Source organism: Xiphophorus couchianus, chromosome 2 (genome assembly GCF_001444195.1).
Source record: "Xiphophorus couchianus chromosome 2, X_couchianus-1.0, whole genome shotgun sequence".
NCBI lineage: Eukaryota > Metazoa > Chordata > Actinopteri > Cyprinodontiformes > Poeciliidae > Xiphophorus > Xiphophorus couchianus.
In genome coordinates, this window is record NC_040229.1 from 12889057 (window position 1) to 12915807 (window position 26751).

General features: G+C 37.4%; 1 protein-coding gene across 1 annotated transcript; it reads left to right on the plus strand.

Moving 5' to 3' along the window:
• The first annotated feature begins 1097 nt into the window (after positions 1-1097).
• On the plus strand, positions 1098-7386 carry fbxl22 (F-box and leucine-rich repeat protein 22). Its single transcript, XM_028027910.1, has 2 exons — positions 1098-1578; positions 6544-7386. The coding sequence occupies exons 1-2, from the start codon at positions 1241-1243 to the stop codon at positions 6890-6892; spliced, it is 687 nt and encodes a 228-aa protein (XP_027883711.1). The 5' UTR covers positions 1098-1240; the 3' UTR covers positions 6893-7386.
• The last annotated feature ends 19365 nt before the right edge of the window (positions 7387-26751 follow it).

Consider the following 26751-nt stretch of genomic DNA (forward strand, 5'->3'; position numbering starts at 1 on the left):
TTTTTATAACTGCAGGTTTATATTATTATATTATATATGGGTTTATATATTGCTAGGTACGACACAAAGAATTTCTGTTAGCCATCACTTATCTGATAAACATAAAGTACTTGGGCCTGCTGCTGGGCTTTCTTGAAACATTTGTTATTTTATATATATATATATATATATATATATATATATATATATATATATATATATATATATATATATATACAGTACAGACCAAAAGTTTGGACACACCTTTCTAATTCAATGGGTTTTCTTTATTTTCATGACTATTTATAAGGCAAGAAACCCCACTTATTAACCTGACAGGGCACACCTATGAAGTGAAAACCATTTCAGGTGACGACCTCTTGAAGCTCATCAAGAAAATGCAGAGTGTGTGCGAAGCAGTAATCATAGTAAAAGGTTGCTACTTTGAAGAAACTAGAATATAAGGGGTATTTTCAGTTGTTTTACTCTTTTTTGTTTAGTGCATATTTCCACATGTGTTATTCATAGTTTTGATGCCTTCAGTGTGAATCTACAATGTCAATAGTCATGAAAATAAAGGAAACTCATTGAATTAAAAGGTGTGTCCAAACTTTTGGTCTGTACTGACCAAAAGTTATATAGGTCAAAAGTTATATATATATATATATATATATATATATATATATATATATATATATATATATATATATATATATATATATATATATATATATATATATAAATAAAGCTTTATGGCATGAAACACACAATGTTTAGTTTGCTTAAAAAGTGATGATACAACAAAGATTCCTCACACAATAAAGGTTTCAATTCAGCTCATTGTCAACATTTCTTTAAATTAACTGAGTAATTTGTGAATAGATACATTCACAATAAGTGTTGGAGTTGTACTTTTTACATGTGTTGTTGCGGGTGTGTAACTCTGATGTTTGCGTGAAGTAGGCCAGGACAGTGTAAACATCTGGCCCCGTCCAGGGCTTGCTGCCTGTTGAGAGCCATGACAGATGGGAAGGGAGCGCACGGCTCAAACACTTCCATCTTTGAACGTATCGCAGTTGTCTTTCCAAAATAGCCGTCTCCTCACCGCCTTATATGTGCAGGCCCTTCAGCGTGCGCCTGAGGGGGCATCATGTATCTAGGCCACACAATACTGGCTGTGAGTTCATTGTTGCTGCCTACCAGCAGGTCTGTCTCTGCCCCAGAGACGAGGCCTCTCTACACGTAGCGGGACTTTTTAACCATGCATCTTATTCAACTCAACCGCGAGTGTCTCCTCCACCTTTTCTCCTTCCTGGACAAAGACAGCCGGAGAAGTTTGTCACTCACCTGTTGTCAGCTGCGTGAAGTCTACCTTGACCCCCGCCTATGGAACCTGCTCCACTTCAGTTCCCCTTGTCAGCTTAGATGGGACAACTATGTGCTGGGATCATCATTGCGTTACTTAACTATATGCTGGTACTCCAGCAGAGTCCAGCTGGTGTGCAACATTGAGGACTGGTTGAAGAGCTCGTTCCAGAAGGACATCTGCAGCAAACATGACAGCCTGGTCAGCACTTTCCTGGCCCATGTGTGCCACATGTGAGTTTCTATGCGCATTTGATCGTTGCTTAGTAAAGAATCACAATAAGTTATGAAACAAAAATGAACAATCATAGATTATGTGAGACGTAAAGCACAATTTCATTTGGGGATCCTGTAAATGTGGATAAAAAGTTATTTGTCAGAGATCATCCAAGGATTTAGGTTGCAAATCTTCTGTATTTGGTTGTGCAGTGATGTGCAGCGTGGGCATTTAAATGCAGCAGTAGGTGAAATGGTTCTAGCTGTGGCAATAAATTATGTTTGTTAACGTTCTTCTTAAAAGAACAACTTTTTCCCCATGTATAAATGCAATTTATAGATTTGTAAGTTCATTTGTATCCTAAATAAATTTAAATGATGTTTATCCTTGATAATAAACTTCACTCTTTGCATAAAATGGCAATGTTTGTCTTAAAATTAGAACAAACTTACAATCCAGAGAAGCTACTTCCAGAACAGGAACATTTACCTATTACTTTAGACACTCGACCCAGAACAGGACTCAAACTTATTAGTTAGTAAATAAAATTACTTTACCTTACCTAAAAATTTCTATGATTAGATTTTTTTATTTATTCCCATAGAACACAATTTATTAATGCAAGGAGAGCTGTGCTCAGTTCAAATTTGTCATTTAAGTACCTAACCTTTGTGCCACTCACTAACAGCTTAGTTTAAATGTATTTTTTCACAATACTAGTACCTTTTTCATGCACCTTTTTTTAAAACACAGTCACATTACAATGAAAGCCATAAAAGCAAACTATAATGGTAAAAACGTCTTAGGTTGGAGAAGAGTACAACCAGACAGAGAATTCACTTTTAGTGGGAGACAGGATTTGAAAAGTGGATGTGATGCAAATATCAGCAACAAGAGAGCAACAGAGTGCTCTGGTTGTTCTTGAATGTGAGGAAAGAGATTTTAAAAATGTAAGTTTAACCAGGAGTCAGAGGACCTGCTGCAAGACAAGGGCATTCTGATTGGTGGAGGGGTTTCTGAAAGCTGAGTTCTCAACTAAGTGGAGCCACCTCAGCTGGCTCCTCTTGGTGTAGAGAAGCAGCAGCTCTACCCTGACGACCAAATTTCTGATCCTAACTTAAAGAGAGCCCAGAACCCCAATTAGAAATGGGCTCGGTCTTGATCAACATAACTATAAATTTAAACTTTTTGGAAAGTGTTAGAGATAGAGTGCCACCTGTTGGCCTGGGCAGCAGCCTTCTAAAACTATGCCTCTTTTCTTGGTTTTGGATGTAAACAAAGCGGCGGTCATGTTGATAACAGTGTCAGGATGTTTTAAAGTCTCTAGAGTTCAAAATTGTGAGCACTGGTTTTAGTCAAACCCTCATGTTTTGCTGAAGGCACCAAGGAACAAAATCATTAGAAACAGATGCCGTATTCAAAGTTGCCTGTAAAAACAAAATAACATCTGCTGGATATGAGACTAATTCTATTGCCAAACACAACTGTTGGCACATGTATAATTATATTTACTGAGTGACGTAAAATTTGTATGTGATAGGTCATTGAAACTTAGCTCTTTTGGCTCCTGGCCTTGTGTGTGTGGCCGGCCCCACAGAGGCCAGGAATCAACCCACAGAGGCGTAATGAGGTCTCTGGATAATTTCTTCAAGGCAGCCAGTAATAACTGCTGATGTAAGGGGAGCTGAGCCGCTGTGGCAGGCCAGGACAGAAGGGAGAGAGGAGGCTGCACGTCCTGCATTGTGAAATTTGAGAAGCACGACACGAGAGCTGTGAGATGACTCAAAACTGGAACCACCTCCTTTGTCGGGGGGCTTGTATTGTGGTGCCTTTCAGGCCTATACTCTCTGCATGCTGATAAACTCTTCTAAACTGTCTGAAAAGGGAGAGGAAACGGAGCCCACGTGACAAAGTGGGAGGGGGCACAGAAGAGCTGTGGGAGTGATAAAAGCGTTATTTGGCCACAGACACTCCCAGTCAGCTGCAAACTTGAGATTTATGCAGGCAGGTGGAGCCTACAATTGGCTCTTTGTTGCTGTTTGAGAAGCGAACATGTGCGTCTGTCTCTGCCTGCCTCCTCAACTCTGACGCCACATTTGTGTCTATCTTTATCTTCCTGGGAAAACCAATAAAGGCCAGCGTGTCTACAGGATTCTATATATTGTTGTTTTAAAATCTAATGCTCCTTCTGAACGGATGAGTATCGAAAAATGATTTATCAATAACTCATTTCTCATTATTCTGAAGTCGTAGTATTAATTACACAACATAAGGAAACATGCTTGGTGCACCACGCTGGGTAGGTTTCACAGTGGGTGGTACTCGAAGATCTGCCTCGACCTTTGCAGTTGTTAGTTGGATTTTTCCAAGCTTTGATCTGCACCATTTGGCTAAATTGATGCTTACAGTTACAAAATTAAAAGAAGCATGTCCTGTGCTTCTATTTTAATTATACTTTCTGCTGCCAACATAGACAAAGGTTTAGCTTCTCATATACTTCACCTGGATCTGAAAGGCTACAAATTTCCCAAACCCTGCTAGAAAAGAAGCTTTTAATTCAAAAGACTGATGATGATGAAGCAAAAATGTTCATCTTAGTTTTCCAAACAGGCTGATGGAATAATTTGACCAGGGAAAACAGGCTTAAGTAAACCAAACGGTTCATTGGAGACGTGATTACATGTTGGCATTCTGTTGGTGTTCAAAGCAGACCAGACAGCTCGCTAAGCTGTTTTGTTTTACTTAGGAACACATCATGTCTAAACCAAACCTTGGAAATGTTGCTGACGCTATTGGAATACTGAAGTTAACAATTGAGAAGAAAGGGTTATGAATTCCCTAAGCTTTTAGATCAAAATAAAATTCTTTTGATGCCAATTGGTTAATAAAACTTTAGGTAAACAACAACACAGCATTCACCTATCATTATTTTCTTTTAAAAGAGAAAACTGAAAGTAGAATCTGACATCAGAAAACAAGAAAATTATATTTACACAGAATGGTGTCTAACCCTTAAATAATTTAAGTTAAATTGTTATTCCACCAAATCCTATTTTGCTTGTTTTTCTTTAGTGTAATGTAATTGCTTGGTTGAATTCAGTTACTTCTCACAAGTTATTTAATTAATAATGCATCTATCATGTAATCACTGAAATCAGTATCTACTCACAAACCTGCAGTGAAGAAACAAGAAGGTTGAGAAAGGAAACAGACTTATTGATATACCTATAGTTAAATATCATTTCATAAAATAGGTCTTGCAAACGTATCCATAGCGATTCTACTTTTTAAATTATGTCAAATTGCTGCCACTATTTACTCTATTAAATTTTTAGATGATATAATAGCACAAAGTGAAACATATGCTGAAGTAAAAGGAAAGTGGTTCACACATATCCAGAGAAATATTTTTTGTCCGTTCTTCTTGATGTGGTGCTCCGCCACTCATACTGTGTTTTTATGTTGTTCAAAAACTTTGGTCTTGTTTGGACAGAATGTCTTCTTTCTCATATTGTGTCGGAATCTTGCAAGCTACTAATGTTGTCCTGTCCATATATTCACCCGTCTGAGCATTTGATCTCTGCAGCTCCTCCAGAGTAACTTTAGACCCCTCAGCTACTTCTCTGACTAATGTCATCCTGGCCTGGCCTGGGTGTTTATGTGAATGGCCATATTGCCTGGTTATATAGCTTTACTGTGTTCTGTCCATGTTTAGATGATGGATTCAACAGTACTCTGTAAGATGTTTCAATCTGGGATATTGTTTTAACAAACCAACCCTGCTTTTAACTTGTTCACAACTTTATTCTTTACCTGTCTGGTTTGTTTCTGACTCCCCAAGGGTAAAAAAGACAACCAGACATTTTTTAAGAAAATTTTGAAACGCAAGGTTTTTCCTTGTATTTTTAAATTTCAATTATTACCCTCCCCTCCCCCTTTCCTTCACCCCCACCCCTTACACACACACACACGCACGCCCGCACATGCACACACCGACACACACCCACACACAGCTCTCCAAAATCAATACAATAAAATTTGTCAAAAAGTTCAAGAGGTATATCTGTGTGAGAAAATTAAAATGTTGCAAACAGAAATGTGTCGTAAGATAAACTAATCCGCATAAACAGTGAGTATCATAAAAGAGTGAGTAATGTCACAATTCTTGATCATTTCTTTATAACTCCTCCTGTTATAAATACCCAGTTTTGTTTATGATATTTGTTTCGTTTGTTGTCATATGACGACAAATGAAACTCAAAGCGCTACGATCAGACCACTTTCACATCCTCGTCATGTTTTACTGTCAGTACCGACATCTAATAAAGTGAGAACGGTCTTCTAATGGCACGACCAGGCACATGACTGAACTTCTGCATGTTCAAAGGTTACTGGGACAGCGCTCTCGTGGTGTTGGAATATGTTTGGCTCACATGTAGGGAAAGCAGTAACATTATGTAAGTCTTTATATAATCTGCATCAGCGAACATGAATGACACCCCTGGTCCAAGTGTCTGCCTGCATCCTCTGTGGAGATGGCCTGCAAATGGGCTGCACTCCACCGATACTCGTTTTTTATTTGCTCAGAGTGCTTTTTTGTAGGTAGAGCAGAGAAGCTGCTCTTTGTCTCACACTAAACATCCTGCGACTGTTTTGTTGAGTATTAATCAAATACTCTTGGAGAGTGGAAACACAAAGAGTGGAGCAGAGCATACTCAGAGGATAGATTGGTGTAGGATTCACCTTGTCTAGCATTACACAGGTCATGTTTCTTCTCCATTTACATCTACCTATGTTTCCTGAGACTAATTTTGACCTTAGCAATATTCATCAGGAAAAAGCAAACAAACCTGACATTGTTATTTGCTTAAGACTTGACTTAATCCAGAGATATTAATCCCTCCTTTTTGTGTGGTATGGAAGTGACTCATCACTCTCAACAAGTGTACAAAAACAGACTGTGACTGCTGTCTGTGCTGCAGGTGTCCTAACCTTCTCACCCTGACGTTGTCCGGCTGCGCGCACATCACCGACCAGGACGTGGTCTCTGTACTGCAGAGGTGCAAGAAACTGCGCAGCCTACGACTAGAAAACTGCGTGCGCATCACAGACCGAAGCCTGCAAGGTGTAGCAGAGCACGGGGACAACCTGGAGGAAGTAAGAGTGGATTTCTGCAGGAACATCACTAAGGCGGGGCTGCAGAGCTGTAAGGAGATGAGACCGGTCATCCAGCTGACCGCGGAGAGGAGCGCTGATATGATTCCTGATAACAAACCTGAAGAGAAGGAGCCACTTAGCAAAGCACTGCAGAAATTCCTCCAGTACTCCTGAAGAAAGCTCCTAATGGATAAAACACTTCTGACACTTTTAAATGAGGACTTGACAGTGATGATTATGCTCCTTTTGATAAATTATTATTTTGAGATTAAATTTTAATAACATTTTGTACATTTTATATTCCCCCTTTTATAGATTTTGTTTCCTATTAAGACCAATGCAGTTTCTTCAAAGTCTTATCTCGATGTGGCCTTAACTCTGATTCTTAACTCACACTTTAATACTGTAATTATTTCACTTTGATGATTGAGCAACTGGTTTGTAGTTTGCTTTTGTAAATTATACCATCTCTACATGTGTATGAAGACAATAAGGACCTGGGTGGCTGCTAAGACAAAAAACATAAAAGAGAAGGTTTATTTTGTTCCTACACAAATGATTAAAAAAACTCTCAATGCCTTTCTGTTTCAGTAACACAGAGATTGTATTATCTTTGTTTTTTTTATGTACAAAAAATGTTAAATTAAAGTTTGCCATTTTATGAGGAAGTATGAGTCAGACAATTTCTTGGCAATATATTTCTTGGTACTAGTGATTTCCTGGAGGATTCCTGGAACATTTGTCTTCCAATCTAAGATATGTTCAATGAAATTACTTGGCTGTTCTTTGCATTTTTTGTGTCACCTTTATTTTGCCGTCCAAAATATTGACAGTAAAACGTAAAATGTCACGAAAACAACACCGCGATCACATCTCCGATTCAGTTTGTTTTATTCCCAGAGTCAGCTGGAAAATGTATGTTCACATTTCTGTGTAGTAAACTAAATATTGCAGCAACAGTTTTATAGCTGAAACTTTAATCAAGATAAAAAGTTTTATTTTTATGGCACTCATCCAGACAATGTGATAAAGAAGAGATTTCTCTGGGCGTCCCAAGGGATGTTTCATCTAAGTCTGTGGAATGTCTCTTTGCTTGTGCTGATGAATGATAGTTTAATTGAATTTATGACACATTTTCTATACTCTGGCCAAATAAGCATTTAAAAGTTAAATCTCTGTGAATTAAAAGTGACAGACTATACTAAATTACAAATAAAGAATGTGAAGCTAAACCAGCCCCCCACAAACATTCAAAAAATTGTAGACACAAGCAGTTGTTTTGGAGCAACAGGATGTTGATCAATTTTGTTTTTGGGACTATTACTGATGCATCAATCTACAAGCTACAGTTTGATCTTGCTGCTTGAGCTCAGTTTAGAAAAAATCCATAATGCTTAGGGATTCATCTCAAAACCAAGAGCATAATATAGTAGTTTGATTTCATTAGACCGCCTGGTTTCTGTAGGTCAGTAGTTTAAGTACATCCATCATTAATATGAGCATCATAAATGCTTTACTAATGCATTTAAACAGCTATAGTCTTGTAATAATTATTTAGACACTTTCAAAATTATAAATACAGGCTCAAATTCATATATACACTCCAAATTTTAATGTGAAAAAAAAAATGCTATTTGCAAGTTGCAAAAGAAAATTTTTTTTGTGACCACCAACAAGCTTCTGATATATTGCTGCAAAGAATTTTGACAAGTACTCTTTTCACAAATGGGAGGGGTTATTTAAATGGGATGACTTCCTTGTATTAATTCATCCCTCATAAATTTTCAATGGGGTTAAGGTCAAAGCCATTCCAGAAGCTAAATGGTAATTTCCTTTTCTTGGTCTGAAACCACTTTTGGAACAATATTTCAACCATCTATCTGTTACATTGCAGTGAAAATGAAGATTGTGGATGCAACTATGTTGAACATTTGGGGACTATTCTTAAAGCTAAAATCCATGCCAGGAATACTGGTAAATTGGTAATAATTGTTAATGGCTTTAAAACATCTGCTTTCTCTCCAACCTCCTACAAGATTTGTCCAAATAAAATTGGGAGTGTATGACAAATCTTTTGCCTTTTAAACCTTTTAAGCCTTTTGTTTAGGCAGCTAGATATTGTACATCCCTCATATACTAAAACATGTGTCCAATGTTTGTTTTTAAAAATAATTTGAGTTATTTGTTGTATTATCATTCCATGCTGAAAAAAAGTTTAAATCCTATGATAAAACCCTGAAAAATGAATATGACATTCATGCCAAAGACAGTTTTATGCATATTTCTCATCGACGCTGTACCTTCTGCTGTTCAGCAAACCGGCTGTTATTCAGGCACAATGCTCCATAAAATTTTTTTAATACATTGCAAATTGCAAAAGAATTGATTTTGCTACTCTTGTTCTATTAGAATAACAAATTTAATTAAAAAAAGCAAATGGATCAAACAGTTCACTCTAATCATCTTAATTAGCAGCTTCACACCGACCAAACAGTATCATGTGGAGCAAGGAGAGGCTTTTCCTCTTTGTAAGGAAGCAAGACAATGCAAATTTAAACAGCTTTAAAAAAAAACATTGGCAACATTTTTAATAATGTATTTGTGATTTGTTTTGTTTTTTCTAAACAAAGGTGTCAGAAGCATGTACTGCGTAATTAAACAGTGAAAAGTAACATTTCAACATCGCAAAGATCCTTTTCTTCTCACATAAAGGAGTTGGTCTTATCTTTCACAGACACACATTGTTTAGATTTGACTGCATTGAATTATCTCAAAGTAAAATCTTCCTTAAGGAAAGGTATTAAAACAGTAGGGTCACAATGGAGTATATGAAAATAGAAAGTGAAGAACACACTTGTCCAAATAGATTTGTAGGTAGGTACTGAAAAGCTTCCAGTATATTCCAGTACATTGCTCATGATTTATACTTAGATTTGTGTCTAGATTTTACTTTTAACCTACATAACACTGCTTTTCTCTAAGTCCCTTCAAAATGTTCTCACTGGACAACAAACAAGTCAAACTAATCTCTTATTCCACACAGACAGAGCCTAATAGTTTTAAATTATTAGCGTGTGTATAAATGGGAACAGGTATTTTACTAAATGGAACAATTGCAAGTTTTAGAGAAATGTGGAAACAGTAAAGTAATGTGAAAACTGCCAAAATGGGCCTTTTCAAACTTTCAGATAAATGTAACATCTATCTTTACCTATTTTTGTGTAAAAATCTTTTAAGATTTACAGTTTTTCTTCCTTGTTGGGGATTTTGAAACTTTTTATAAGTTTTTCAACTCAATTCTGATACTGGGCAGGATACAAGACAAGTACTCTGTCGACTGAGCCACAGTCTTTCTAAGGACAGCATAAGGCATTTGTATATCTTTGTTTTCATGTTTGTCATACACAAAGTGAATGCTCTAAAGATGACAAAATAAGAAAGAGCGGAAAATCAAGTCTGCCATACAAAGAGAGGGGGTTCTGTGGTGTTAGTGGCATTGGCCTGCTCCCTTGGTGAAATTTGAGCTGATAAAGACAGGATGTTGGCAATAATAACAGGAGGAGGTACTGACGCAAAGAACGTCACAGGGATATGGGTAAGCATTTGAGTCTCAAAAGCTGAAATCACTGGTTTCCTGGCATGCTCATGAGGTCAGCCATGGGAGGCATTTTCACAACTTAACCCCCTAAATACCCACTCATGTTGGAAGTTAAGAGTAGTGGGGTGATTTACTGCAACCAAGAGAGAAGTAAACAAGCTGGAAGATTTTCAGTAATTTGTGACTGAGCTAGTGCTCTCCCTGGCTACTGAAGGAGAATGTTTTCTTTTTTTTTCTCAGAATGACAGCAGAGGGAAATACATTAATCAGCATCTGTGCTTCTTTGAACAAGTCAAAGCTTTGTGTTGTCAGAGCTGGGGCTGTAACCTGACACTTCTCTTCAAATTGCATGCTCTTTACTTCGAAACGACAGTCTAGACAGTCGATGTGTGAGCCGCTTTCTTGTGAGGGAAAAAAAAAGACTTAGTCCTTGTTACAGAAAAAAAATAAAAAGATACAATACCCTCCACAATCATTGCTCCCTCTAGTAAAGACTCATACAAATAACCAAAATAACTACTGTTATGGAGAATTGGTGACCCAAAGATGGGGGCGGACTGGGACAAAAGAAACAGCCTTGACATCCTTCCATCCCTTCCTTTCATTTGTAAAGGGACTCGTTTCATCTGTTCTCGTCAACAAACTGTGCAGCAGTCTGCTGTCGTCCTCTGATCATGTGAACCTTTAATGCCACATTGGAATTTAGACATTAGAGAAAAGTTAATAACTTGTGGTGTTTAAAATATTAAAGCCTCATTTAGGTTTTTACTCCAGCTTCATTAGGTTTTGTACTTCAACTGTTATTATTCTAAATAAATACTTTACTATTAAATAAATTGTAAGGCAGTAGTATTAATTGTATACCCATAATGATACGTATGTGTTAATTTTAAAGAAAAAATTATACTTGGGTTTTTCACTTGCTTTTTTATGAAATAATAAATTTTGTTTAAGGCAGCTAGATATTAGAAAAATATGTAGTGGCGATACTATTGCTACAATTTGCTATGACAATATTGATTATGATTACTATTATTTCCCAAAAATATTTATTACAATAATCAACCCATTTTTTCAGAAGTCAGGTTTTCTACTAACTCCAGCTTAATCAATAGCAGCTTCAGACCTCGTGAGTTATCCTTCAAATTTTAGACACATAACTTGTTCCAACACATCGAAATCAAATGTCCCCATTTCAGCTATGGATGACAATCAAAGATGGTGGAGGCTGCTGCATCTATTTGCATTTAAGGTGAGTCTTGGATTTATTTGTTGCAGTGAAAGGAAAAGATGAAACTCCTTTGCTGCAGCTGTAGTGGTCCATACCTCCTAGCCTTCCACTACTCTGAGGATTTATTTACTTTCTGCTACATGCGACGGGTCCATTTCTGATACCTTCACAGAAGCCCACTTCAAAAAACAAACAAAGAAAAAAAACCCTAAACTATTGCTTTGACATTGTGGCTTTTTTATGTGTTACATAAAACAAATAGGAGCAGCATGAGCAATCACAGCTATGGCTGTTGTACACATGCAGCTGCTCTGGAGAAAGAAAACGCTTTTGTTTGTCCACAATAATAAAATGACAAGAATATAAATCTCATCAAGGCTAGAGACACATCAAGTGACAGTTATTCAAGTCTCCGAGCCTCAGATGTCTGTTCAGAAGTTGTGTCGAGTCTGATATGAGTTACAGCCCTCTTAGCATTGTATTTCATGTGTATACGTTGGTGCGTGTTTGTGTTATGGTTGCACCTTCTTAAGCAGGTGTGAGTCTGTCCTCAGGCTCCCGTCTGCTGCAGATGGAGGCAGCAGTTTAATAATGTAGGAGAGCTTTGAAGCCCCTCTTCTGTCCCGGGATACTATATTCTCCACATTTCCTCCAGGAGTAACTCAAAGGCTTCGTGCCTCAGGCCTCAGTCCTTAAGTAGCTCTCTTGAGCCTATCTTGTAGCGCAGGCCTCGCTCTTGAATTATTTAGTTCGATCTCGTCATAGTTATTCCAGAGGTGATTCATGCATCCAGGAGAGGAACGTCTGCTTCGGTTTAGGGTGAAATAATATGAATTTTACAACTGAAAAAATAATTTTATATATATATATATATATATATATATATATATATATATATATATATAATTTAAAAAATATATATTATACTAATTTAGCTTTTAAATGGAAATATTTTATTTTTGCCAGCTGTGCTTACATTGTAAGGTGCTATTGAAATGAGAAGAGCAGGCAGCAGAGGAGGAGGATGGCTGGAGAGCAGCGGTATTCTAGCACAGAGAAACGGTGAATTAACTCAAGGACAAGTGAGCTCCGTGAAAAAATAAAATGTTTTTATAGGTGTGAAAACATGTCAGCTCAAAGAGAAAAAAAAATGAAAAGAAGAACACGGGAGCTGCAACACAGATGGAGGTTTGACTCAATCATTAGCAGTCTCTCACCTCCCACTTTCATGTGCTGTGAAACCTCATCAAGACTTTCTTCTGGATTTCCATGCAGAGTTTGGAGGGAAATCTTACAGCAAGGCCAGTTTTTCTTTGAATTTTTTATCATTTTTATGTTTCACTCTCATATAAAACTGAAATTTACTTCTGAGCATAATCCAAATACATTTTTTACTCCATCGAGCTGTCTTTGTGCAGAATTGGTTTTCACATGTGTAACTGCTGCTCCATTCTTATCACATATAGAGCATCACGTAACATGTCTCCCTAAAATAGGAGGTCTCGAGTAATCCAATCACCTCGCTAATGGCTTCCAGGAAATAAATGGCTTCCTTCCTTTTATCTCTGTCTACAGAAAGAGCTATGGGACCTTGCAAAAGTATTTATAACCTTTGTAATAGTTGAGATCATGTCATGTCACAAGCACAGGTTTAATTTTATTTGGGATTTTATGAGACTTGCATACCAACACAAAGTAATGCATAACTGTGAAACGGAATCAGAACTGTTCATAGTTTTCCTTTCTTTGACAAATAAAAATTATGAAACTGCAGAGTAAATTTGCATTCAGTGCAACACTTTGTAGAATTTTCTGCAATTGCAGTTGCAAGCCCTGTAGATATATTTGATCAGATTTGCACGTCTTTTCAGAAATTTAGCATTTTCTTCTTTGAAAACAGCTCAAGCTCAGTCAGAGTTAGTGAAGAGAATGTATGAACAGCAATTTTTGTTGAGCTGCTAAAAGATTTTAAGTGGATCTCGGTCTAAAGTTCTTCTCAATTGTGTGTCATTCCTCAGTGAAATCCTACATTTCTAACATTTCATTAAAAAGCAGCCAGCATCCCTTCTGTTCAAGGCTCCCATATCCTCGATCACTCCTGCAAGGGCATATTTTTCTTCTACAATAACTTTCTCATTCATTCTGAAGACATGCAACTCCCTCTATCGGCTTGGTGGCTATTACAGAGTTAAATGGTTGAAACCAAAATGGCCCCAAGAATTCATTTTTCTTGCACTTTTCAAACTTACCCCATCATTATGGCACCAAAACGTTTGGGGGCACGAATGGCGTAAGAAGTTTACTCTCGTTTATTCAGACTCACTCTGGTCTCAGTCTACCATCAGTTTCAGGTTTGAGAAGCTCACATTCCAGTAACTCAGAACATCCCTGATATTCTATCATTTCCTTCAAAATTCTGACTCTTTGCTTCAGATTCAGAAACTCATCCATCTCCAATTCCACCGTCTCCCCTGTTCTATCTCTTCAAGCACAATCCTTCATTCATCCATGCTTTTCAGGTATCATCATTCACAGTTATAACATTCAGATATTACTCTTCAAAGAAGTCAACTGATCAGTTTGCTTTCTCTCATCAATTTAATCTCTTCCATCCTAATTCCATCCTCTACCCATATGAGCCAATCTTTATGTTCAGATCAGAATTTCAGCAAGCATTTCATCTCAAGGTCCACGCCTCATTTCAGAATCCCATAATCCAGCCACTTAAGTCTTGTTCTCAAGCCATTTCAGTCAAGTCCGGCATCTCTCTCAAACTTTATTCCGCCCATGCTTTTGCACAGGAGTCGCCTCTTCAGCATCCAGTCAGGCATCTCCAATCAGACGGTCCTAGTCTTAGTTCGCTGGTTATCACAGGTGTACCTTTCATGCGTCCGCAACAACTTCATTGATTTATTACAAGCCCATTCTCTTCTCTGTTCAGCTTAAATCAGATTCTTTTGGGGATCCCATGTGGGCTCGGGGAAAGTAAGACGAACCGTTTCCCAAAGACCAAACCCCCACACAGAGTCTTCACTTCCCAAGCCCTCCATCATTCTCCCCAGATGACCAAATCAAGATCATTCATCCCTTCATCCCTTCATCCCTCATCCATTCATCAATAAATCTTTAAACATATACCTTCATGGCATGGTCCTTGCTAGTGAAACTAAACTTACAGGTTCAGTTAGAAGAAATAGCCTACTAGTTTGACTCTTTTTATGAAGCCAAAAAAAAAAAGTACAGAAATTGAAGTTATTGAAATCCACTTTCAATAACTGAAGGGAAACATCACCCCCATTCTGGCCGTTATTTTCCCAATCATCCTGTTCTGGATTAGGCGTGCTCTTTTATTGACAGACAGCCTCAAGCTCCAAAAATCAACCTATTTTCATAACAATATGTATTTATGCACACATTTGTCTTCCTCCCCTGATACCTCCAGTATGATCTAATAATTCCAAATTTGATTTCCCTGTGGTTCCTTCTTAACTTCTCGTGGCCTAGGGCACACACGAAATTTGAGGCAAGAGCACTCAGAAGTGGGGCTCGTGCTCCCCTGTGAGTCAGAGGATGGGTCTATTTGTGGAATTATTTCTCCTTCTGTCTACAGCATCCACAAAGGCGGCTGAGCTCTGGCCAGAGTGCATGTGAGGTTGTAACTGGAGCATCACAGAGGAAGACAGAGGGGACTCTGGTGAGGCTCTTTTCACTGAGCTTCAGGCAAGGATAGAGTTAAAAGCAGAGCCAGAAGTGAGGGAACACGCTGTGCTGATGTTGCACACTGAGTATTGTTTCCGCTTTGGACTGGTGATTAGACAGGGAGTCTTATGTGTCTGCTATTGATCACAGTCCCTGCAAAGAGGCTTCCTGCATGGACTGGTCTATCCAAATGGTCGCCCTCGACAGGCGATGTAGGAGGGCAGCCTGCCTCCTGACGTCAAAGTAGACCAGGACTGAGCTGCACATGACATGTGCAGAAAGGAGTGGGAGGCTGAATGAAGCACACTCATGAGTCAGAGTGTGGACACAAGAAAGCTACTTATAATGACAGGCTTTCAGCTTGAGCTCATAATGCATTCACTCTTTTGTTGTCAGTGCTATCGTTGCTGAAGAAAACATGGATGGAAAGGATTAGAAACAAAGCGCAATTATATCTCTGTACCGTTGGTGAAGTCCAGTATATAAAAGACTGATACAAAGGAGAGCACAGCCTTTTCATTATTGTACGGCAATCAGATTTTATCATTTACAAGCAGAGGTCGATTATCTCCAATATCTTAAAAGAAATATACACATATAAAAACCTAGAGCAATTTTAGAGCAATCATTCTGTCTTATAGTGTCACTCTACAAACATGCATCTGTACACTGATGCATGTGTGCAGAGATACTAGCGCATCATTAAACATGGAGCTGCACATCTTGATTGGCTCTACACAATGAACACCTGGCTGAAAATCTTATCATGCACCTTATTTAAGCACGTAGATCATTCTGTTACACTCACTCTTCGGTCTAGATGCTGTTACTGCAGGAAGAAAACTCAACGTTAGCTATTTTCAGTATCAGTGATGTGTTAAAAAATAAAGTCAAAGAAAGCATATTTGAAAAGACTTTGCCTTTTATAACACATTAACACTTCTATGCTTTCAGTCAGCAAATAGGAAGGCTGAACGTTTGTCGTGGTTTAGCTTTCTGAGCAATCAAGTGTGCATGTCACTACCGCCTTTGATTGCAAGGTGTAACCCACAGGTGTTTTCACAGCTGGAGCTTGTCAAGTCCAATCAGGAGGAGCTTAGAAGGGCAGATTCCTGATTGTTTTGCTCACATGATCTGTTGTCAGGTTTACGGTAACCCCTAGTTCTCTCAGTTTCCATGTTGTCTAGATGTTCCAATGCCTGCCTTCTTGTTGCATTTCCCACAGGAAAACAGATTTCCAGTTCAGATTCCTTTTCTTTTTCCATTACTCTTCCTCCTCTCATTCAGAGTTCATTTACAACTCACTCCAAGACTCCGTCTGTGAATCCCCTCAATAGTTCTCTGGCTGCTCCCCTGGTTTACACTCCTCTTTCTACAACAATCGACTATTACTCATCTAGTTATCCACCCTTTAATGTTCAAACAACTCAAAATACGACTCATGGAAGAAAGAACAAATATATCATCATCAACAAAACACTCACCACCTCTTGTTAATCTCAGTCTCTGTGTGCATGCTTAGATTTTCCCTTGGCACGCCACCATCCCTCCAAAAATGAGAAAACCTTCTTATCCGTTGAATTTCTTTAACGTTGCCATTTCACAAAATCATTTTTTTAACTTTAGGATAATCTCATGTTATTATCCATTAGGATGCATTGCAGAAACAATGCAGCCTATGGACCATGTTGTAAAAATATTTATCATTAGAAGCTGAAATCTTTTTCCTGTTCTTCCAACATTATTACTACTTAGTCTTATGCTGACTGTTTTTTTTTATTATTGTGTAATAGTATTATCAGAAATTTATCAGTGAACTTTCTGACCTTTCACCTAATTGCACAAGTTTCCTGGTTAATGGCATATCTTTGGAAGTTCCCGTCAGACAATACATCCAGTTTCACAACAGTTCTTTTCACATTTTTCTCTAAAGTTAACAATCATTCTCACATGTGGAAAGGGAATAAGGTTCTTCTTATTTGCTTTCTTGCTACTGACACAAAAAAAGTATTAAATACAGATAGTACAGAACAAATCCAATAAAAGTATTGGATTAACTTTCATTTCTTTCATGATTATCAGCAGAGGACTTGTAGGCCAAAATCCCCTTATTACTTTATACCCTTTTGTGACTCAAGTTAAAAGCAAAGAGTTTCCTACTAAAACACCAACTTGTTGACTCAGTGCTTAGTTGAGACTTTTTTAATGTTCTGGACAAATTGTCCCAGTAAAAAAAAAAAAAAAGCAGATTTAACACAAGTGAAGTTGCTCCGTGTTAAACTACTGACCTGTGCAGGATGCCCTGTCCTCTGCCCATTGACTGATAAGCCCCATCCCAACACACTGGCAAGGACAAGCAATAATAAACCACTTATTTTAAAATTGAACAATAACCTACTAGGTTATTGGATAAGATAACCTTTGTTTGAGCATAAACTCGACTCTCCTTCAGAGGAAAAGACATTGAAACTTTACATACCTAACCTTCCACCAGTTCGCTGAATGACTCAAGATGAATTACTTCAAGATGAATTACTTTGGTGTGAATATTTAGATAATTTATTATCTAAGCAGTTGCTGAGGTCATTGTAGCTCGGATGAATACAGACAGGGAGATGAAAATAAATGTTCCAATTCAATCACATCTACGCTCACCAGGGCCAGGTGGAAATCAGTGTGTGGGCCATGTAATCTTACCTTATCTGGTACATTCAAAACACCAGGTCAGCTTTGCATGAATCCAAGAATCACCTTCACAATAAAGCTGCTGGAGACACGTCCTGTGTCCTGAATTGTTGATCACCTGACTGGAAAGACACAGCATGTCTGCCTGTGGCACCGTCTGTCAGGGTCAGCAGGAGGAGTGGGGTCCCGGCAGGTTGGCTGTTCTGTTATTCTTCCACTTCACTTTTTTACAAAACAAACTTCTGGAGATTCGGAGGTAGACAGCATTATGAGGTGCGTTATCAGGCAGGTGGTGACAGCGAGGAGACACCAACAGACACAACAATCCGATCTCCAAGGCCATTAAAGAGAAGAATGATCAGTCCCAGAAGTAACAGGAGACTCATTCAGTCTAATTGCAGTAAACACCATTATTTAAATAGTTTTGTAGTACTGGATTTATTTCATTCTGTTTTTATTGTGTTCAACTGTGTACATAAATTGCATTGTATTGTTTTCTATTATTACTTTTACACTGTATTTTAGGTGGAGAAATGTGACAAATGTGTGTAAATACATGTGAATCTGAATAACATTATGTGGTCGACAATGCATTTACAGTAAAAAAATAAATAAAACTGAATAATTTTCTACTGATATCCATTTAACTTATATTTTTTTAAACTAAATCAGGATTATTTAATCATTCTCAGCTTAAAATTGAGGGGAAATACAGAAATATTTAAAAGTTCACAAACCTTCAAATTATATCTCTTCTATATATGAGAAAATCATTCATAATTTTTCCTTCACAATTATTCACAAATACAGAATCTGCGTTCTGTACAAATGACACAATGCATTTGTATCGGCCAGGTTTTCTAAAGTGAAAAACCACAGAGTGTGCTGAATTTATATATATATATATATTTATATATATTCATATATATATATATATATTTATATATATTCATATATATATATATATATATATATATATATATATATATATATATATATATATATATATATATGACTAATATTGACAATATTAGTCAATATTAGTCACCAGTTTCTTGGACTTTTATTTTGGTATTATTTTATTATTTATCTGTAGTTCAAAGGTGCTATACTTTTACACTTTTCATGAATTCTTAGTCGTATATTAATAGGTGGTGTTCTTTTTTTTTTTTTTGAAGATTAACAAGACCAAGACAATTAACTATTTAGGCATATAACATGCCCATGCCTTATCAGTTGCACCCAAACTCCCTTATGGAGTCATAAATTATGAGTTTAGTCACAGGATAAGTGAAGTACTTCATGTTTGCTTGGATCAAGATAAATATTTTCATAAAGGATGAATAGAAGAGCTCTACTGAGACCAGAGACAATCAAAGGTCATTGCATGCTGAGTGCTTCATTGAGTCACTTTCTTTCCAAGTGTTTCCATATTTGGCAAGATCTGCATCTGTCCTCATTTCAGGTGAAGGCATATTTACAAGCAAGGCTCATCATATTAGATGCTGTAAGGCATAACAATGTAATAAATTTAAATATGTGGGAATAGATGTGATTAAAAGAGACGGTTTCAAATTCAACGTTCTTCACTTTACAGTGCAGACTGGTTAAACTGGTGGCTCTATGCAAAAGAGAGACAGAAAGTGTGGACAGCGATATAAACCCACTGGATCACGTGGCTTTCCATACATTTGTTAGCAGATGGAAAAGTATACAAACCCACTGACCTGCTCAGAGCCCATCCTCCTCTGCCTGTTTATCTTTGCGAAAGAAAACGACTCTCATTGCCGGGCCCAGCCACCTGTAACACTCTGAACCTCCTGACCTTCAGGTTCAGTAAATTAAGCTAAAATGTTTAATGGAGACTTTACCCGAGTTGCATTAGCAGTTGTTCCCACCTGTTTTCTGAAGCAACTTCCTCTCCTTTGCCATCATGCGCGTGTGTGTAGGGATAAGCAAAAACCTTACATATGTGAGAGTTTCCATGACATCATAATTCTCTCATACATAATTACTTACTTCTTTCTGTCTCCTGCCTCTGTGTTAGAACATTGTGTACAAACCCTGGGCTGGTTTTGCTAAAATTGTACAGTTTAAATATGTTTTTTTGTATAGTTAAACATACATTTTTATGTTTTACAGCCTTTGAGTTTACAAGAGAAAACCACAATCATATGCGAAGGAAAGTCGTTTATCACAGAGAAAGTACAGTAGGTGTATCTGGACAAAATAAGCCACACTCACTGCTTGGTCACGTTTTATTGATTGAATGAAAATACCAAAGAGAGGATAGGCTGAAATCTGGCATGACATCCTAAGCAGAAGAACATTAAGTATAGCATAAAAAATTTTAATGCTCTAAAGGAACGCAAGGCGTATAATTTAAAATTCCTATGATAGGGAATAAGATTTATTACTGGGTAAATGGATATAACAGGACTGGATTCGGTTGTGGTTATATCCATAATTAGCTGAATGGTCATTAAGCTGTTAATCTTGTCTCCTGTTGAGCCGAACTCCAGACAATACAGCATGATTTCAGACCTGCTTCAGAAGTCGGTGGGCCACAGGGGTAAAAGGCTGGGAGTAAAATTACATGACAGCATTTCATCCTGGCTATGAGATTTGTGTACAGTGTCCACAGGATGAAGCTCCACCAACAACAATCCCCTCCCACCATGTCAGCACTACTCCTTTAGCTGTTGGAACATTCATTTGAGCTTGACCCAGCAAACATCTCTGGAGATATCCAGAAGTAAACATGCCCACAACTGCCCCTCTGAGGAAAACCTGGAATTTTCCATACTTTACAGACACACACCCAGTTCACAAGAGAAGGGGAAAGAGGAATGTGTTGGGAATGTAACCGTCTGTGTATGAAGAGGGTCTCAAGGCTGAACTTGACAACACACTGACATCATATCTAGTTTTGTGGAAAGGTTGCTGCTAATTATTGAGTGTTGTGTAAAAAAAATAATTAATTTAATCAGACTTTTTGATTGCTTTTCCAATTGTGAATGGCTGATATATGAATAGATTTTAATTTTCATTTTAGAAAGAAATCCCTGATGTGACTTGGAACAATATTCAAGTCTCCATAGTGCTGACTATGGAGATCAAACTGTGACATGGTGTGAAATAACTTTAAAAACTGTTTATTTTGTTGTAAGTCAGTTAATTTATGTCTGAACTCTTTGACATTTTAATAAATTAAGAAATACTGATTGTGACAAAAAAACTGACTGATATTTCTTACTGTCTGCAAGTTATTTTGTATAAAATGTAAGTATATTTTAATTATTTGAGTTTGCTAATAAAATTTCATAATATAGTGAAAGTCATTCCTTTTTGACTGCAATGCAGACTTTAACATGGTCATTATGAAAGTGTGAAGCCTGTTGACAACAGGATACACTGAATACATTTGTCTCTGTAAGTTCTTATTTTTAGTTTTGAACTATAAAAATAAAAACTATGGAGCTAACATTAAGAAAAGAGGACTCAGATCAGTTTTTGCAGCCCCCACAGCACAACCTTGTTTGAATAGATGTGTGACTTCAACTATGAAATACTCTACTGATACTATCAAAGGTGATAATTGCAAAGTGTAACAGATGTTACACTTTGGTTGTTTTAGCAGGTCTTGGACCAGAATAAAACGGCTAAGTGGCATCTTTTAATTCAGATGTGCCATCTTATGATATTCTAGATCCAAATTTATTTAGAAAAATGTCAAGTGTAAATAAGTAAATAAAAAAAATAAAAAAATGTTTCAACTAAAAAAAAATATTGATGTCTTAGCCACTAATGGACCAACCACTCATACTGCTGCAGTGGTCTATTTTTAAGCACTTTATTGTTGGACAAGTACTATTGTGCAACGATAAAAAATATTTCAGCATCCTTTCTTCTGCTCAGGCAAGCCTCAGGTGACTCTCATGTAGTTGCATCGTGTAATCTTTGTTAAAGTTTTAAGATCTGTTTATATTCATACTTGTACAGACATCAGTGATAAAGTAAAGAAAAAATGATTCAGCAAATAAAACTATGGGGTACATTTTCTGTGTTTGTGTAATATGCGTATATACAGTAATATGTACAGTACAGACCAAAAGTTTGGACACACCTTCTAATTAAAATGGGTTTTCTTTATTTTCGTGACTATTTACAAGGCAAGAAATCCCACTTATTAACCTGACAGGGCACACCTATGAAGTGAAAACCATTTTAGGTGACTACCTCTTGAAGCTCATCAAGAAAATGCAGAGTGTGTGCAAAGCAGTAATCACAGCAAAAGGTTGCTACTTTGAAGAAACTAGAATATAAGGGCTATTTTCAGTTGTTTTACACTTTTTTGTTTAGTGCATATTTCCACATGTGTTATTCATAGTTTTGATGCCTTCAGTGTGAATCTACAATGTCAATAGTCATGAAAATAAAGGAAACTCATTGAATTAAAAGGTGTGTCCAAACTTTTGGTCTGTACTGTATATAATCCCTCATTCCTGGGTTTTGTCTTTAAAATTAGGACAAACACAATGATAGACAGTAAACTTTTTAATATGTACATTTTTTAAAGGCCTCTTGCTACATTTATGAACCTTTCGTTTATCTAATGGCACATGCATACAACAATACTTTTGTCACATTCATAAAGCTGTGTGCCTGTGAGATTATTCTTTATAGATAATGTAAACAAACACCTAGCCATTTTCCAGGCTTAATTGTAGCCAAAAATAGGTGTGGCGTGTTTTCTGTTAGATAAAGCCTAACAGACAGCAAGGAAGGAAGCGTCAGTGTTGTTGCCCCACCTCCACTGGCTAGAGCTGTTATTTTCTGCAATCGCTCTTAACGTGTAATCAAGATTTGTACCTTGGACAAAAAGATGCATACTTTTACTGGCACAAAAACTGCAATTTTAAGCAAGAATTTTAAAAAAGTCACACACCACTTAGAACAAGAATACAAACAATGTTAGCAGTATGTCATAAAGAAATATATTTTGACTCATCAAATGTTATCTCAACAACAATTTCCAAAAACATATTAGCTAATGTATTTGCTGATGTGGGCCACAGGCTAAAGTCTGTTGCTGGGTCATTTGGGGAAAAAAAATAGCATTACTTCACAAGAAACTTGTCAGAATAATTTAAAGATTACTTTAATCCTGTATCTGGAGGAGGCATGAATAATGTTGGACTTAATTTAATTTACCAAATTCAAAATACAATGATGTTTGTGGTTGGAACGTGTGGGAGAGCTTGCAGGGGCACCGTCACATAGAAGTCCTGGGGTTAAGAGATCAATTTGAACCATTTTTGGAGAAGTTTAGTTCACAGAAAGTCAGAAAGAGGCTTTAAAATTGCTGAAGCAATCAGTCTCTTTTTTCTCCATTACTGGGAGTGCCTTTTCAGGCACATCTTGTACTGACAGTAAAAAAAAAAAATAAAAAAAAACATATATCACTGGGAGACTTTGCCACAAACATAATATGTTCCCATCAGTGTAAAAGTGGAATAGAAAATTCACCTTCTTCAGTATGTTATTATTAAACAGTTCATATATGGGATAGGATGGCTGAAAAACTGCGAAACCAACAGCCTGATATATAAAGTCATCACGTTAAAGTTCACGTGGGAATTCTGCAGCAAATGTGTGTTTTCTTGTGGGCAAGTCGTGATGACACAAGAAAGACAAGGAGTTTGACAAAAAAAATAAAAGCTTACTGTCAAATGTCTGAAGGAATTAGAAAACGGGGGGTGTAAAATGTGAGACAGGGCAGTGAGGGGGCAGAACCAGGATTAGTGTACTGTACGCATTGATGGGAGGTGTGTGTGAGCCAGAAAGAGAGAGAGGGAGGGGAAGAGAGAGAGAGAGATTCGGCAGGGGGGAGTGGGAGAGTGTCACGTGTATGCCAGAATAAGCTCAGAGCTGCAGCGGGGAAATCTCTGGACAGAGCAGCAGCAGCAATAAGTCAGATCCCTCAGTCCCTCATGCTCCTTCCACATGTACTTTTTGTAGCAACAACACTTTAACACCTGTCCTCCCCTTCACCTTATCTAACCCTGTCCTCTTTCAGGTTTTCCTTTAATCCCTCCCCTCTGGCACAAGCCTTATTCTTCCAAAGAGTGCTCACGATGCAACAGATATTCCCCTCATAGCAGCTTGTTTTGAATGACTTTATCTCCTCAGTACACATGCTGCTAATAGAGATTAACTCTACTGTAAATGTGCATCGACATCTGAAAGCCATTACTCACAGGATCATATCTGCTCAGGCAAGTCCAGCAGGCACCCTAGGAGGTTCACCCTCATGTCTCCTAATGTGCCATCCTGCTGTTTCTGATTCAAAGCAGGTGATGGAGGACAAGATGTCTGCTCCCTCAGTCCTTCTGACTCACACTAATTCTCCTCCCCTTACAGACAAAAAAGCATTGGTAGAAAGCCAGGTACTTTTTTTTCACTTTAAAGGTTGGAATGACATTCAAGCAAAAGAGCTGGAATCCAAATATGGCCCTTACAATATTACACAAGAGTTCAGCTGCAATAAAACTCAAATTATATTAAAAAAAGAAGAAATAGAGATAGCCCACGTTGATGTTTTACTTTTCCTATTGGAGAAGTAAGCTGAAACCTCACAGCTGGGGCAGGGCCAAGGACACGTGTTGGCCACAAACAACCCCTGCTATTAAAGATTTGTTCTGTTTGGAAATTTCTGAGGTCAGACTCCGTGACCGCACTGTAAAGTAACTCTAAATGGGCGACTAATGCTTGTCTGCTGCAGAGGTGACCATTAGAGGCAGTGAAGAATGGATGTTGATATTCTGCCACCTATTTTAAGGCAGTGTGACTCTGCTTCAGCTTTTAAAGTGCTCAAACATAACCTCTTCTTCTGCAGGTTGAAAGGAAAACCTGTGAATGGCAGATGATGCATTTGCTATTTGATAAGTCAGCCCACTCATGCATTCATTTCCCTCCCCAGATTTGTGTGTATACAGTCGTGAATTTCATAATGACAGTTAGTGTAAAATATGTGTACTGTTGCTAAACAGACACACAGCTCTAATCGAACCAGTGCAGCTGTCATACGTCACAAACAACTTGTAACTACGGAGAAGCATAAGGTTCGCTAGAGGAAAGAAGAAAATGGAGGACATTGTTAAATTTTCCTTGTTTTACCATTACACAGTAAAGTCAAAATATTGCGAATGAAGTGAAGATAATATCTTGAAGAAAAGGTGCAATGCTGAAACTGCACACAGACTATCCCAACGCATACCAAACATGCTGACTAAGAGCATACAACCACAGGATGTTCATATCCTAAAAGAGAAAGAATTTCCTGTTGTCCTATCCTAATATATTAGGTTACAAGCTCACTTACACGGTGTAGCTGGTGCAGTTCTTCACCTGAGTGTTGGTTGGGTTTAATAGCAGAAGTGTAAATTCATTTTCAGAATTTAAATTGTTGGTATACCATTTTTAATTTTTTCTATTCTTTTAGTTTTTCAATTGTAAAATGAACTATTTGTTTTCTTCAAAGTGACCCCAGTGCTGAGTCAAATTTAACTGAGTACTTAACTCGGCTTTTTCATTTACTTCTATTGACTTCTTAAAAGCTGAAGTAGCTTTTTAAATTCTGCACAGGAATTAATTAGCCAAATATTCATCAGTCATGCATTTTGCAGAACTTGTTTATAAAGAGCAAACTGTTTGTTTGCACTTAATAAGCTGAACTTGCTTTGTGAGTTAAGCCATGTAACAAATAGTTTGTCCTTTGTGAAACAAATTGCAATGGTAATTTGCTTTAGTATATCTCCATTACAATCAAGCACCATCAAAACAAATCTACTTTGACAGGGATCTGGAGTCCAAGGGCAGAACAGGCAGTTCAATCTTATGGAACCTGGTTCTGCTGGTTGTTTTTGATGATTAAATTGACTTTATACACTCCACTGTCGCCACATGATTTGCTAATGATGAGGAGTTGGCCAAAGTGACAAGTTGTGATTTGCTGGATCATGTTACAAAGCAAAAATGCACTTACTATCACAGGACACGTATTTAACCTTTTAGTCTAGTAAAGTGCTTTAGGCGCATTCAAACAAATTTTGGAAGTCGCATCTCTTTTCCCCAGAAAAACAATTTGCATTAGGATTAAAGGTGCAAATGCAACAGGAAAAGTTTGTCTTGCAAAAGTTCTCTCAGTGTGAGCAAGACCACAGACTTTCTTCAAGGACAGCACATTGAGAAATAAATGTTCTGCCCTACTGTTCAACAACTGTTTAATTTTGAACTTTTGGTTGAGGTACAGTCTCTCCTGTACCTATATTCTACATTATGTGACTATGTTCCCTACTGTTTCCAATTAATCTCTCATTCTTGCTCACCCAAGGCTTAGACATCACAAGTAACTAGAATGAGATGGAGAGAACATTGTAAGTTTCTAAAACATACCAGCAGGTTGACGATTTGCTTTTGATTAACCGTGTGAACATGATGAAAAAGCTTCTCTATCACCCCAAATAATAGCTACAATCAAAAACAAGGTATGAAGTTTTGAACAACATCCTTATTCTCTGGCAAACATCTGCAGTATTAAAATCAATACATAGAGTTCCTGACACTCTTTCAGATACTTTTTTTTTTACAAATATAAAACTCTGAGGTGCAACGGACGGCGTTTTTTTTAGAATGAAAAACATTTAGATAATATGTATCCTGCGGTTTCTAGAAACCTGGAATTATGCAGTCAACAGGGCTGAACTGTGCTTCAGTGAGCTGGATAAGAAAACCCTGGACATATCTTTAGTTTTCACT

Excerpts from the sequence above, each read along its gene's own strand:
- fbxl22 (XM_028027910.1), top strand. The coding sequence starts at position 1,241 with ATGCATCTTATTCAACTCAACCGCGAGTGTCTCCTCCACCTTTTCTCC. Across the intron at positions 1,579-6,543 it reads CTGGCCCATGTGTGCCACAT|GTGTCCTAACCTTCTCACCC; the intron begins GTGAGTTTCTAT and ends TCTGTGCTGCAG.